The 15,953-nt window shown below is 37.3% G+C and overlaps 1 protein-coding gene across 10 annotated transcripts in view; it reads left to right on the top strand.

The window, feature by feature from the left end:
- Positions 1 to 15,953, top strand: part of PDE1A (phosphodiesterase 1A) — a 201,923-nt gene that overhangs the window by 149,082 nt on the left and 36,888 nt on the right. For all 10 annotated transcript variants that reach the window (XR_005701796.2, XM_040070509.1, XM_040070517.1 and 7 more), the window contains 6 exons: positions 4,106 to 4,288; positions 4,728 to 4,794; positions 5,748 to 5,864; positions 7,812 to 7,952; positions 12,827 to 12,927; positions 15,436 to 15,561. Coding sequence is in view for 9 of the 10 variants with exons in the window: in XM_040070509.1 (XP_039926443.1) it covers positions 4,106 to 4,288; positions 4,728 to 4,794; positions 5,748 to 5,864; positions 7,812 to 7,952; positions 12,827 to 12,927; positions 15,436 to 15,561 (735 nt within the window). In the remaining variant the exon portion in view is untranslated. The remainder of the gene's footprint in view (positions 1 to 4,105; positions 4,289 to 4,727; positions 4,795 to 5,747; positions 5,865 to 7,811; positions 7,953 to 12,826; positions 12,928 to 15,435; positions 15,562 to 15,953) is intronic.

Genomic DNA, 15,953 nt, shown 5'->3' with positions numbered 1-15,953 from the left:
TTCAGTAAGAGTGGTTCTTCCCACATTGCTTCTCTTCTGTTGTAATACCTGCACTTATTCCAAATTATTTTTAATTTATTTGAATTAATTGGTAATTCTTCATCTGAGGACAATTCTTCTAAACATGTGCTAATTTTATGAGTACAACATGCTGGTAAAATCATAGTTTCCTTTGGAAAGAACTTCATTTACTAAAAATTCCCCTCATTTATTTTTGCCATTTTTTTATCCCTAGTGGGAGTCAAGAGAACCTTTTAGTGGATGTAAGTGGAAGTTGTAATGGACTATAGAGGATGGAAATATTGATTGAATATATTGATTCATGCTTATTCAGGAAGATAACAGAACTAAATAATTGTTAGTAATGTGAACTGACTATTTAGACTGTAAATTCTTCTGCATTCTCGACCTAGGAGAGAGCCTTCTATAATTCACTTTTCAGAGCTTGATTAATTCACTAATTGGCAACGAGCTTCTCAACCTCAACTTCTTCCCTGGAAATCTTTCACTACCTCTGTTAGGCAGCATGGCTGATCAACAAAGATGGATTTTTTTTTCCCCATAGCCATTATCTAATTTTAATTTTTTTCATTTTTTTTTCTTTCTTCTCTTCCATAGTACATCTGATATTCCTAAGGGAAAAGAAATATACTTCTGACTAGCACATTACTATATTTAAAATTATGATTAAATGAAAAGAGAGCTGGAAATTATCATTACTTGAATTTTGAAAATTATTCTTGGCAAAAAACACAGTACTGTGACAAGAAGATCAGGTTATTAGTTACTATGACTGCAGTATTAATTGATTGCTAAGCTGAAATGCCATGGACCATTTCTTACTTATTCCCACAACTGTCAATGAAAGTTCTACTCATGGAATGAATAGAATTAAATAACCCAAGCCTCCCCCTCTCCTTCCCACGCATATCTGTTCCTCGTATTGCATGTACTTAACAGGCTAATGATATATGAGAAAAATAAGCGTATGTAACCCTGAAATTCTGACTTTTTGTTGAAAAAATAAGTATTTTCTGTGGAGCATTTTTGGTAGAGCTCTTTTTGTTGTTTTTTTTTGTTTTTTTTTTTTTTTTAAAAAACATTTTTGGGTGTTCCTTAGTTTTATGGCAAAAAAATAAAAAGTGTGCCTTGGAATCTATTAGTATATATATTTATTTAATTCAACTGAGATATTTGAGTTCATGCCTTCTAGCTGAATGAAATTTGTCTCAGCAGAGTTTTCCTTAAGCCTGATTATGGAACAACTGTCTAGCTTTAAAATGCCCACAATCTCTCATCTTCAGGTTGGTTGATTTGGAGGATGAGGCTATGGGCCTTGTAGGCACTCCATTCCAAATACTTGCCAAGGCAGAAGCTGTAGCCTTCTCTTTAACAGCTATAGTCACATGCCCATTCATTTTTCCAATGACATTTTTGAACCTCTGTGGCAGTTTATATGTTTTGAAATGTCACAAAATTATATTACAGTTTACAAATTACATTTTGCAATTTACAATTACAAGTTAGAATGCAAAGTTTTGCAAAAACTCCTGTAATGTTTCATAGGAAGTTCAATAGTTTGATTGTGTGCCTTCATTTTGAACCTGTCTTTTGATTTTTTTTGATCTTCATCATTTTCTTTTTTAAAGGCATAGAATGCTAGAATGGGTTGGAGTGAGATGAATGACTAACCTTTGTTTCCTCTCCTTAAATGTTGTTTCAGTTAGGCATCTGAAAGAAACGAATCATTTTTGAGAAGTTATTAATCTTATGTGATGAGGGATCTGTAAGATTTTGTGCTTGAAAATTAATTCTGTGTTGCACTTGCTTTCCTAGTAATTTAAGTTAGAAACAGAGCCACTGGAGCTCTCTCTCCTCCCTGGCCATTTCTTATCAGAGAGCAGTGGCCTCATGAAAACTACAGATCGAATAATCGCTTGTCTCAAATACTACTTTCTCTGTTCCGTCTTCATGAAGTAACTCCTGCTTACTGTCATTTACAGACTGAATAGTCCTCGTACTTCACAGATGAATGGTTAAAAAGATTAGAGAGACTGCAGTGAGTCTTAATTTGTACTCCAGAGGCTCGTATCTGCAAAGCTTAGGGCTTGATCCCAAATTTAGATCTGCATCTGATTATAGCAAACTGATGTAGAACCCTGCTTCCTGCTGCACAGGTGATGTGGATATTCCACATCCCAGCTGCATGCTCTGAGGCAGCATAATGCCCATGGTGCTATAGTTGCAGGAATGTTTGCATCTCATTTGAATAACAGTTGGAATAGTTACAAAAATATGTTTAGGTTTTTTACTTGTTAAAAACATACCAAATGCCATATGTTCCTCAGAAATATGAATGTATTGATTACTCCAGTGATATTTCATAACAGTCTTAGACTAATATGGATTTAAGTGGACTATAACAAATGTTTTAGTTTAGGCAATAAAGCCAATATATAGCCTTTGACCTTTGGCCAGTCTGAGCATTGGTTCAGTTTTGCAAAATAATTTGCTCAAATTCTTTCCTCCACACTAGTCCTGCTCTTCCAAATTAAATTTCTGATTTTTGGCTGTCTTCCCACTGTCAGAAAATTTCATAATTCTTGTTCATTCTACTCTTCTTGTACTCCATGTTAAAGAGCCTTCCCAGTCTGATAATTTTATGCCTCTGAAAAATAAGAATGTTTCCACTGTTCTTTCAGTAAACTGGGGAAGGATGAGGGGTGCATTTAAATTTTTTAACCACCAGTTGAACAATCTCATAAAATATACTGTCTGCCAGGTGCACTGCTGAAACTGAGCAAAAAATACACTATGCTCACTGTTCAGCAATAATTTATAGGATTCTTCTGACATGCTTCCTGTTAGACATCTTCTTGTAATCCCTCAGATAGGAGGGATTTGGATGGAGAGTCTTTTGAACTGCAGCACACTCAGGTTTTCCTTATTCATACATGTTTCAGAAAGGCAGCACTAGAGAAATAGACCTGTGTAAATAACATCTGCAATTCAACTGGTACCACTTTCAAGAAAATATTTTGAAAGGGCACCATGCTTTGCACATATTCAGTTCATCCTGACTCTGGGGTTTCTTGCATAACTGAATGAAGGGAAAATTATCTATCAGACTGATATATATGTATATTTCAGTCTGATATCAGACTAAATTAGGGATTTGTTTCCTGGAAACCCCAGCACTTTGAGTGATAAGGGCAAATAACTGCAAGCAAAAGATTTATAGAAGTGTGGAATGGAAGTGTTGAGTCTGTTTAAATAGAGTATTTAGTTACATGTTTCTTCTAAATAAACTGATGACCTATAATTCAGTTTTGTTGAAGTGAAGTTTCTTTTTAATACTTCTCCTATTTTGCAAGAGTTATATATATCTTTTCTAGCTTTTTGAACTGCCAACAGCTGTGAAAGCTGACTTGCAATCCAATCTTGTGTAATATCTTGTTCTGCTATGACTTTGTTACCCTGCCTTCAATAGGAATACAGATCTCTACATAGAAGGAATTAATTCTCTTCAATAAAGGAATTCATTCTCTTTTATGCTTTTATTGTGCTGGAATAACATGTTGAGCACATGTACAGGGCATTCATTGACATGCATTCACCACATCATTGCTATGTAACATAATTTGATTTTGCATGCAAGTATCAAAACACTTCTTGTACCATTTTGGGGGACAGATCAATAGACCAATAGTGTTCTCAGTTGTAGCAGCAACCCTGCTGACATTTCTGTCAGTTATTATTTTAGAGATCTTCTTGGGATTGTATAGCTCATTGATTACACTTCTATCCACCACTGCTCTGACAACTTAGTAGAAAAATCTTTTCTTGTCTTCAGTTGAATAATTTGCATTTTATTGTCTTTTACTTTCTGGAACAAGAGCAGTGGGAGAGAGAGACAATATTTGCTGTGCACTGCTTCCCCTTGGTCTCAGTCCATCTGCCAGAGAGGACACTCAGTGATGTGCTGAGTTGGTCCTACAGTCGACCTCAGCTCCTCTTAAATCAAACTTTTTAGCTGTTCACCTGTCAAGTATTCCTCTTGTTAGGCCCAAGGTCTTGTTGGTTACCTTGCATTAATTTTTTATAGGAAACTTTTGGACACTGAAGATGAGCTCTCTGATATCCAGTCGGATTCAGTCCCGCTGGAAGTGCGGGACTGGTTGGCTTCTACATTCACGAGAGAAATGGGAATTGTGAAGAGGAGACCTGAGGAAAAGCCCAAATTCCGAAGCATTGTACACGCTGTACAGGCTGGGATTTTTGTGGAAAGGTGAGAGCTTTGTTTTCTCTTTACAGCAAGTACTGCAACTATTCACAGTGTCTGCCATTGAAGATCCGTTAAATAGTGGGATGAACTGAAGCAAATCTTTGCACCAGAATTTATGCTTCGGTTTCTGCAGCCGCTCCATTTTTCTATACAGAATTCCAGATGAAACCTCTAAATCTGTAAAATCTCCTAAGCCTTGGAAAATTCTGGGAATGAACTCAATGGCTTTGTAACTTCTACACTAAATTGTACCAAAGACTGTTCTAACATTAAAGAGTAATGGACTTGCAAAGGGGCTTTTCTCATAACTTCATAAAAGATTATGTAAGTCTTTGGGGTCAGACCCTTGAATAGATTCATGTCATTTCACAAACTCTGAAAGAACAACTTAAGAAAGATAAATTGCTCCAGTATGTTTCTAATAGTTCATTTGTTCTTTTAGGATGTACCGAAAAACTTCAAGCATGGTTGGTTTGGCTTATCCAGCTGAAGTGATAGTCACATTTAAGGTGAAATAAGTTTAATTGTTGTGGAATTTGAATGTATTTGCACTTATGCTTAGTGACTCTTAGGGTCAAATGAATATTTTTCTACTGAGTGTACCCTAGCTATAGTTAGTACTACAGAAATAAGCACAAAGAGCAGAGAAAAATAATAGTTAAGCATTAAAAAATAAACATATGATTCTGATTAATTTGGATATCATTTAGATCCTATTAGAGCAATAGAATGAAATTTGTATAGAAGTTCTTATAAAAATGTGAGACAGTTTTATCAGCTCCCAGTGGTACCACAATCAGTGTCTCAGACAGCAGCATTTGTTTCCTTTTTAGGAAAGAAAAAGGAGATAGCACTGGGATAGAGCTAACAAAAGAAGCTGAAGCTTATGGAACAAGTACAGTATTTGCTGTAAATTTAAGGTATTACTCTAGTTCAGCCAAAAGATAATCTTTTATAGTAAGCTGAGTTCCTTTGTCTATGAATGCAATTAAAAACTGGTATTTCTTGAGAATGAAGTACCTCAACTTTTCCCCTGAAAACCAAACAATTATACTGTTCCCAAATTGCTTTATGTTTAATGACATCAGTGTTAATGACACTGCATAATCGCTTATTTGAAGGGTGGTATTCAGAATAGCTCCATAAGATTGTATAGACAATTTGTACAGAGAAAGTTAAACTTGAAAGATTAAGACCTTTGATTCAAAGCATGCTGAGTGGCCTCGGTCATGTTGCAAGTGTTTATTCATAACTGACGCAATTCTTTTCTTCATTAATATTGAAGTAGCCATTAATGTGTTATCTACATTAAGAATTTGAAAGAGTTGGATAATAAAACCACCAAACTCTCCCTCTTCCCTCTAATTACTCACCAAATGGATGGAAATGTAAATGTTTGTTGTTTTGTTTGTGTTTTTTTTTTTTTTTTTTTTTTTTCCTTTTCTTTTTCCCTCATCTACAGGATGTTGATAAGTGGTCTTTTGACGTATTTGCCCTTAATGAAGCAAGTGGAGAGCACAGTCTGAAGTTTATGATGTACGAGCTGTTAACCCGATATGACCTTTTGAGCCGTTTCAAGGTCAGGAACAACCCACAAATAAAAATATGTATGCAAAAATATGCATGTCAAATTTAAAATAAAAGAAAACCAGCATTGATTTTTTTTTAAATTGTACAATGCAGTGTAGAATTTCAAAGAATATGGTAAATGAAATAATGTAAACTGCCAATAGTTCTACCAAATTAAACTTCACCCAGAACATGAGAATTTTTCTGCAACCCAAAGAATGGAAAGCTATGTAGACCCTTGGCATGTCATTTGTGTTACATAAATAGATTATGTATACAGACTATTTACTCAGCAAGTCTGAACCAGTGTCCTATCTTTATAGACCAAAAATTATTAAAAAAAGGCAGAAAACCATAGTTAGTCTTAAATACAGTTTTTATGGTCAGAATCATGGTTTGTTGTTCACCGTTGTGCAGGGGCTTCATCTGAACCTTCCTCTCCTAAACAACCTGGGGGATATATAAAGAGAAAAATTGCATTTCCAAGGTGTTTGTAGGGTATTGCAATACAATATGGAGTCCTTATAGCCAGCTTTGAACGGATGAAATAAGAAAATGGATCAAAATGATAAATGTATTCTTACCAAATGAAAGTTTTCTTATAGTTTCAAAATCTCTTTGCTGCAAAAACTCTGTGTTCCTTTTGAAGAGGCTGTCTCACCCTGAAGTTTCTTGAATATTTTAATTTTAGTCTGGCAACCCAGCTTTTTCCAACAGGCTTCATTTGCTTGAAGTCAGAACCACGCCAGGGCTACCATTATAACACCGACATGAAGTACACAATGCTACTGTCAGAGTGGGCTTAAGCCCATTCTTGGTCCCATTGTTTATGTTGCAAGGCTTTTAAATAACAAAAAAATTATTAAGGTACATGTAATGTCATTAAATGGGTAAAGTGATTTATCCCCAAGTGGCAAAGTAAGCACCACACAGCCACTTCCCTGCTCACTCCTCTCCCCAGAAGGATGGGGGAATGAGAATTGGAGGCGTAAAAGTGAGAAAACTTGTGGGTTGAGGGATGTACAGTTTAATAACGATGGCGATAACAATAATATAGAAATGAATATTCATTTCAGAGGGAGCCCAAAGCCCAGAAGAAAGGCTGCCAAGGGAAGCAGTTGCCCAGCAGCAGCCCAGCGCTGCCCCGGCAGTCCCCGGGCACAGGGCCCGGCCGGGCTCCCCCAGCGCGGGGTCGCTGCCCCTGGGGCCGCAGGCAGCCTTGTCCCCTGGGGCAGCAGGGCCAGCTTCTGGTGCCCTTCCCAGCTTCTGGTGCCCTTCCCAGCTTCTGGTGCCCTTCCCAGCTTCTGGTGCACCCAGGGCTACCCAGGGGTGGGAGGGATCGGGGCAGGAAAGGCCTGGACTCTGCAGTCGCTGCTCAGCAGTGCCTAAAACATCCTGGAGTTATCAGCTCTGTTTACAGCACAAATCCAAAACATTGACCCATACCAGCTACTACGAAGGAAATTAACTCTGCCCCTGCCAAAACCAGTGCAATGCAAAAATCAGTGGGACCAGATAGTACCCGTACTTCACGCAGTGCCTGGAGGAAGGAAAGTCATACTATGACATTAAAGCAAACCTTGTCTCAAGCAAGGTAAAACTGGTGAAGAAAAGGAGATAATCCTCTTGTTAGACTATCTGTCATGCCTGTATTATAGGTGCATGCCTCTATTATACTCTGCATCCCTGGTGTAGACAGACGTGCCTTGAAAACCATTTGGTTGATCGCTCTGCAGTGTCTTGTGCATGGTGTATGTAGAGAGATAAAACATCTACAGAAACTCTGAGGAAACTCACTGATGCATGTATGATATCAGACCTTTACATTTTAAATTTTTCTTTTATTGTTTGCCCACCAGAACTCATGGTATATTATTTGTGATTCGTTAATTGCATGCTTGACTTTGGAGCTGTCGCAGGAAAAAAAACGATTATTTTAATCTTTTCTTGTCTGTAGATACCTGTTCCCAATCTTATTTCTTTTGCTGAAGCTCTTGAAGTTGGTTACAGCAAATACAAAAATCCCTATCACAATTTGATCCATGCAGCTGACGTTACTCAAACTGTGCATTACATAATGATTCACACTGGCATCATGGTAAGGAGCATTGTGAAGCTCAATTTACTTCTTTTCTCAGACTCTGCTGTTTTGAATAAATGTGTACATGTTTCTTTTCTAAAGGAAAAAGCTCAGTTGGAAATTTTGCAGCAAGCGATTCAAGAACTGCTGTTCAGGCAGTGAACTTTATTTCATTTTAACAGCTCTTCCAGGCTGAACTTCTCTCAATGCAGAGGGAAAGAGGCAGCTTTTCATTGCCTGGATTTAGGTATTTTGGATCATATTTAATGAGCTAGATTTGCAGGAGTGGGCAGGTGAGAATTTTTTACTTTCACATCAGAGCATGGGAGGTGTGATCAGGCAAGGAAGCTTTAGTATCTGCAGAGGTCCTGGCTGTCGAAAGATGTACTGAATCAGTGCAGGCTTAGAAATACATAATGGGATGGCTTGGGTTGGAAGGGCCCTTAAAGACAGTTCCAACCACCCTGCCATAGGCAAGGACACCTTCCTCCAGACCAGGCTGCCCAAGACCCCATCCAGCCTGGCATTAAACTCTGAAACTGCTTCTTCTTTCAGTTCTTAACCTTCTTTAGCACTGCTCTTGCATGCTCTATGTGCCTATAGTAGGCAGGCTATCGCATTTGCCTTGAAACATCACAATATTTTTAATTATTAGTTTGGGAACTGAAATGAATCCGTGCAAGCATTTTTATTTCTAGACACTTATCTTAAATTTAATGCCAGCAATAGAATTCTCCTATCAGCCTGCTAGGCAAAAGTAAATATTGACTGAAAGAAAACGGGCATTGCTGTCAATGGCTTTTTGATAATTTGTCATCACTGTGAATACAGCTGTTTTAAAAAAACCCAGTGAACCAAAAAGCAAACAACAAATGAAACAGCTGGGAGGAAATAGTGTGTGATTTCTGTTTGCAGAGCTGTCAAACAATTCCGGAAGACTTTGGAAAGGAAAAATTTAGAGCTGACTCTGGATGTTTTTGCTCCTATATATACACAATAAATGATAGTCAAGCACTTATCTTAAGCCTTTCTCATTAAAATGCCCTTGGCTTCAGGGTGGGCAAGGAAAGGCTCCAGGCATTGCACATTTTTATTCTAATGTTTGAAGGAAGTATTTTGCTTGTAAGTGTTTAAAGCTTATTTTAACTCTAATACTACTAAAGTGAAGCCTGAAGTCTTCACCAGCCAAGATTCTTTTTCAGATTGAGAGGATTTCTTGAGAAAGCACTTCCATATCAGGATGAAGCAGAGGCTAGACAGCTCTTGCCAAGAAGAGTCCAAACCAAAGTCGTTGTATTCAATATTTACCTATCAAAATAATATTTTAGTAAAAGAAAATTCTTGAAGACATTAAATTAACTTGCAAGAGTTAAGTGATGTGAGCCGTGTCTTTGTTGCAGGTATACACCCGGATCAGTAACTTGAACTTACCAGGAGGAAAATCCTTTTGTTTTATTATAAACATCCCTCTGGTCCATTGTATCTGTGTCCCTTTGCCCTTCAAAAAAACCAATAACATTCAGATTTTTCTTGTGATGCCAGAAGAAAGCTCCAACTTCCAGAGCTGTCCTAGTAATCCTGGGACATTTAGCCATTGATTAAACCACTTTGTGTATAACTAAACACTGAATAAAGGAATCTGTTTCATATTTGAATATCTGCTATTTCATTGGGTGCACATGAGTGTGAGAAAGGCCTTTCTAGAATGAATATTATGGTATTAGCATCTTACCCTTCTAAAAAATGTGATTTGAAGAACTATTTTCAAAAAAGTTTAGATTTTACTTCTGCAAAATCTTATTAATGTTGCAACACTGCAACATATAAAATTAGTCCAGGTTTAATTCACATTTTAATTGCCAAATTAGGATATTGAATTGTGATATTTCTCTGCCTGTGGCAGGGGGGATTGGAACTAGGTCTCTTCTAACCCTAACCATTCTATGATTCTGTGGTGCTTTGATACTGGAAAGTTCTTGGAACGAAATCTAACTAGGACACCACTTAGTCAAGAGTGCCTTCAAACAGATGTACTTGCCAGGCAGAAGGAACATTTATGGAAATCAGTGTTTGAAAGAGGGCCTAGTAATTCTGCAGCTTGCAAAGTATTTCTCTCCCAAATGTCACTTGCATTTTGAAAAAGCATCAGTATCATGAAAATGTTCTATTTAACTCGCTGTGTTTTTTTTGTTTGTTTGTTTTTTCTCCTCCCCTGTTGCCTGGTTAACCCTCCAGTACCCTACTCAATAACAATTTGGAGTTTGCTTCTCAAGCCAGCAGTCTTCAGAGCACGTTCACTGTAATGCTTTTTTTAAACTCTTCTGTATTTCTAATAAATATCTGGATTAGAGTAAATCTGGTGCAATTCTAGATCAAAATCCTGTGGAGTTTTTTGGAGTTTTTTTGTAGACTGGTTTGCAATTTGAGGTTTGTGTGCTTTCATTGTCTCTTAAGGACCTGGTACTGACTCCAGATCCTGCAGAGTTGATTTCTTCCTTGTTTATTTCTGAAACACGTACTGCAGCAAACATGTCCAAAAGCTGGGGTTTAGGAAATCTTTTGCACAATGTCTGTTGTTGAGGTCATATGTTTTGTACCTTTTATAGGAACCTGGAAAACATTTCTACATTTGCCAAAAAAATTTGGCTGGTCAGAGCTCATGCTTCTCCACAAGCCTCTAGAGAGATTCTGGTGAAGAATAAGACATATTCAGAGCTGCTGTTAAAGAAATAAAACAATCATTATATTTTTCAGAAGTTGCTGCCTATTTAAGAAAGAAGATCCAGCCACCTTGGATCAATGTGTTAGAATATTAGGTATCACAGATGGCAGACAGTCTATTAACCTTCCCAAGAGATTAAATCCCAGATGATGCAACTGAAATGTATAACTCAAGCTTGCATTTATGAAGTTTCCATCTTTATAAAGATTTAGGAATCTGAGTCTCAGGGAATACATCTTGTGAAGAACTTTTGAGTCATCGATCATCTTCCCACCATCCCTTTTCTCCTCCCACGTACCTGTATTGCTCAAAGTAAAGGAAAGAATGTCTTTACTGCCAATAAGTGCACTGTGAGACTCCATTTCTTACTCAGTTCTTAATCCATCATTGTAAAAAAAAGTTTCAAACAGAACTTGTAAGTTGAAATGTATCAATTCACATATAAGCAATACATAATACTTCCATGGAAGACATAATTTATATTAGCTATGAAACCAACAAGACATAGTATCTTTCAGGAGGGAAGCAGGTTTCACCTCTTCTCAATCTTGCAGACCCCCAGGTACTCGGTTTTCCCTCTCCCTTTCAGAAACACACTTATTAACTCTCTCTGTAGGAGTTTTTTCCTACTTCCTTAGAAATCCTTTAGCTAAAGTAGTTCTCTGGTTCTCTGATTTGATTACTGATCTCAGTTTTGACTATACTACTGCGTGTAGAATACTTGCTCTTCTCTATGAATGTGTGAAGTCTTTGTGTAGCCCATAGATACTGTCTGTGAGGAATGTTCTTCTGCTTATGAATGCATTGTCTAGAAACTATTTTATTTGCTACAAAAGCTGACCTTTGAAAAGGCATCTTAAAGCAAAGTTCATGTTTAGCTTTCATTATGTTTTCTGTGTTTCTATTCTATTCGGTATGTTGAAAACATTGTGAGAGCCAGGACTGGTCATGGCCTGGTTTCTTGTGACACACAATGTGATGAAGGTCGTTGTTTCCATTTTTAGAACTGCTTACAGTACATTCTCATTCCTCTGTCTGTGACCTTTTTAAACCGATACTGCTGCACCAACAGCCAGTACTTGTTCCTCAGCAGCCCTATTTTGTCACTGAATGGCCTATTAAAATATTCTCATATTGCTAATATGAATCTTGACTCTTTCCTTTCTTCTTCTTTGAAAGAAGAGCTGCCATTGGCAACTCTTACTACATCTGGCAGTTTATACATTTCATATCCATTTATATATCCACGTATGTGCATATGCAGGTGCATAAAGTTGAGATCATTCTTTGATCCTTTAGTATAGCTTACTTGTACACCAAAACCATCTGAAATATGTGTGGAAATGCTTGACTAGCATTTGACTTAATCAGTCCTATGACTGTGGGGGTTAATTATCATATGATTTTTCTGCCCCCATCTTTGGATGGTGTAAATTTTCTCCTCAAGGACTTTTTGTCATTCAAGAAGTAGAACTTGAAAGAAGATAACAGAGGTTATTTTACAAACTGAGCAATACAGAACAGCCTCATTTAGCAAGAGTTATAAAAGGATTCAAAACTCTGGAGTCTGCATTATTTTGTATACGTGACCTACATTACCTTTTGTTCTGTGTAACTGTATACTGGCCTTATGCACTTTTTCTTTTTTTCCATCAGTACAAAGTACGATAAAATTTAGAACAGAAAAATCTCCCATGGGCCTAATTTTAGTGCTCTGTACACTGGTAAAACATAGATAATTCTAATTTTGTACCTTCAATTTATAATTAACTGTATATAGAATTTACTAAAAGACAAATTATAACCTAAACATCATATAAGGTTTTTTTAAGATTAATATACTGTAATTTGGAAAGTGCCATGTGTGGGCTAACAGATTAGATACTCAAAGCAGTTGCAAAGTGAACTGTGTAATTCTTTTGATAACTTCTTATATTTTTGGCTGCCAATATTTACTTAGCTAGTGACCATAGGGATGTTAACTTGGTGTCTCAGAGAAATTATAAATACAGGGACATATTTTATTGTATAGTACTGAAGTGTTATGGTTATATAGTTATCTGGAGTAAGGCAAGAGGAAGGTAATGCAAAACATTTTCAGTACTGTGGGTTTTAATCTGAGTTAAGATATTATCAAAAACGTGACTGTGATTTGTTTTTCATTTACCAGCACTGGCTCACAGAACTGGAAATTTTAGCAATGATCTTTGCAGCTGCCGTCCATGACTATGAACATACTGGGACCACAAACAATTTTCATATTCAGACAAGGTAAGTGATGTGGCTTGCAGTTAATTCAGATCATTGCTGAAATGTTTCATAACTCTTACTGATAAAACCAGGAAGTGGCCAGGTCAGTCCTCGACTTCTGGCCAGTTAATGGGATCAGTCACATGATCAAAAGCTGGGGAAAATAATAAGGTAGCTCCATAACGTCTGAAATAATTCCATTTTGGAGCTGATATGTCGAGAGAAAATTTGAAAAGGTTCAGAACATGCAGAACATGGACTTGAAACCCCCCCACGTCAAATTATTTCATTTGTTCACTTAAATCCTGCTACTACTGACTCAAAAACTTCTTCTACTGTACCCCCATAAAAATGCTTCATCACTTAGAGCAATATGCTTACATTTTGTTTCACTTTGTGTAAAACCTTAGAGGGTCCTGGTGCAGAGGGAGAAACTTTCAAGTACAGCTTTAGAAATACCTACCATGAGCCATCTCCTAGCATGTTTTGAAAGCAACTGCAGAAGATATGAAAAAGAATTCTAGGGAGGAATCTGGTTTGAAAGGCTAGCTAGTGTTCTCCTGCAGGTGCAGCATGTCATTCCAGCTGCTGTTCCTGTACAACAGCATATGGTTCTTTCCCTTAAAATATTTTCATCTCATCAAAGGAAAATCCCTGACCAATCTCTTACTGAGTGAAAAATGGTACATCTGATACTCAATCCAGTACAAACCATCTTATCTTCTCTTACACTAAGCTATAAGTTGATTTTAGTATCCTCAGCTGAGGAGTTTGCTTTAGCTGCTCTTTAGGAAAATAATCAGCATAACACTGGCATATTCTAACAAAACAGCTCAGTGCCAGGAATGTTATTACTTTGAAAACAAGCATCCTCACACTCACTTATATGGATCAATTGCCCAACGACTACATTTAAATTAAATCTATGATATAGTTTTTCTCCAAGATGTGGCTTTCAATAATGAAAATTGCTGGATTTGCAGCTGAAATAGGACACAATTATTTTCTCCGTCAGCATAGTCTGGCTAAAAATAAACTTCAGTTAGTAGTTCCAAGTTTATATTAGTTTCCTATTTTTGTCCTTAATATTTTACTGTGAAACACTGCAAGAGTGGAAAACTAATTAAGCTGATAGCCTTTGAATTTTACTCAGGCATACTTGCAAGCAGGTATTTGTTATGTGATATAACACATTCTTCTCTCCTTGTGTAACTTGTCCCTGATGTGGCATCTCAGACTGTGATTCCAAGTGTCTTTTGCCTGAGGAAAACTGATGGAATGGCTGCCAAAATTGTAGCAAATCTCAGCACTGCTTAAACCTAGTCATAAGTAGCTATGTTGATCAAAGTGTGCCTCATAAACATATGTGATTGGCATAACACAGATTTTCTGATGATTTTAGTTGGATTATGGATGTAAACATATAGATTATTTAGGCTGGCTATGGTTTGTTTCCTCTAAATAAGGTTTCCAATCCCATTTTAATTATTTAGATTCCTTGGTACCATACATGATAATATATATTGTTGCTCAACAGAACAAGAGGTTGAATTCAGCTTATTTATGTCAGAGTAAGCTGCACTGCTAAATCAACACACCTTTCTTCTAGTGCAGACTTGCCACTGGACCAAATTGAAATATTCAGGAGTAGTTTTATCAGAATAGAATTGTAGCAGAGAGGTGACTCCTGAGATTGCCTAGCAGGTCAGATCAGGTCTTGGGGGAGCAAATTCCCTAAGAATTGACAATGTTTGAAGCAAAGGATGATAAATCCACACCACATCAAAATTTGTGAATGTCTTGGTGTAATTTTGGAATTGTACATTAGTCTTTGATTAAGCAGGAAAGGATGTTGTTACATGTGCTAAAGTACAAGTCTGTCTTTAGGAAGCACTTGAGTTCCTCCAAATAGCAGCTTAGCATCTCTGCCATCCCACTGCAATGAGCGGCAAGGTTTCTTTGTGTTTCTGAGAAAAGACGGTGTCTGTTTAAAACATATGAAATTGAAACTTTTAAATACTTAATTATTTACAGCATCTTCTGATAATGAGTAGCATAGGCCAAAGTACATCTCTCAGAGCGGGGGGAGTAACTTCTTAATAGTCATGCTATGTGTGGAGCCTTGCTGTTGGTGAACACATTGCATTTTAAACAGTTGTATCATGGAAGAGTACTCTTGTAGCCTAATTAGAGCATTTCTGATGCTCTGCGATCCTACCTACAGAAAAGAAGCTCAAGGATCTAAACAGTTTTTGCCAAGTTAGGTCACATCAATAAAACATCACACGTTTTAAAATATGACTTTCCCACAAACACTGTATACAATGGCACAATGATAATTTTAATGCTTTTAAAATGGAAAAATTATCAGTATTTGATACAGTAGAAACAAATAAATATAGTTTCTTATATCTATCTCTATATATGTATATATAGTCAACATTTGTCATAGAGAATTCACCGTCCTACCTTTCCCAGTGCCATCATCAGAACACTATCACAAAATCTGCCTCTTTTTGCCCACACCAGGTCAGATGTCGCTATACTGTACAATGATCGCTCTGTTCTTGAAAATCATCATGTAAGTGCTGCTTATAAACTCATGCAGGAAGAAGAGATGAACATCTTGGCTAATCTGAACAAAGATGACTGGAGGTAAGGCTTGCTGTGACATTCAAAAATACTTCCAGTATTTAAAAATAATAAAAAACCACCAGGCCTTCCCTGTGGAGTCTATTTTAAGAGTTCAAATTACAGGAAGCTGATGGTGATGGAAAGAGCAATGGATGTTCAGAGCCTAGGGAAGGCTGCTGTGGTGTTAAGAAGCGCTGCTTGGGAGACAGTGTAATTTTCTGAGTGAGGTTGTGAGGTGCAGTGCCGGTGTGTGTGGACAGAGTCCGAGGTGAGGCAGCTCATCAGGAAAACCACAGTGCTGCCTGAGCTGGGTTGCCTTTGTCCAACATAACCTGTGGTTTGAAATCACTGTGCAGAGTCACACTCTGCTGCTAGCTTGAGCACTACTGCTCCTGGGATTTCAGCATAGTCAC

The sequence above is a fragment of the Hirundo rustica genome, chromosome 7 (genome assembly GCF_015227805.2).
Source record: "Hirundo rustica isolate bHirRus1 chromosome 7, bHirRus1.pri.v3, whole genome shotgun sequence".
Classification (NCBI taxonomy): Eukaryota; Metazoa; Chordata; class Aves; order Passeriformes; family Hirundinidae; genus Hirundo; species Hirundo rustica.
Note: the sequence above shows the minus strand (reverse complement) of the source record. Positions and strands in the feature narration are given on the sequence as shown.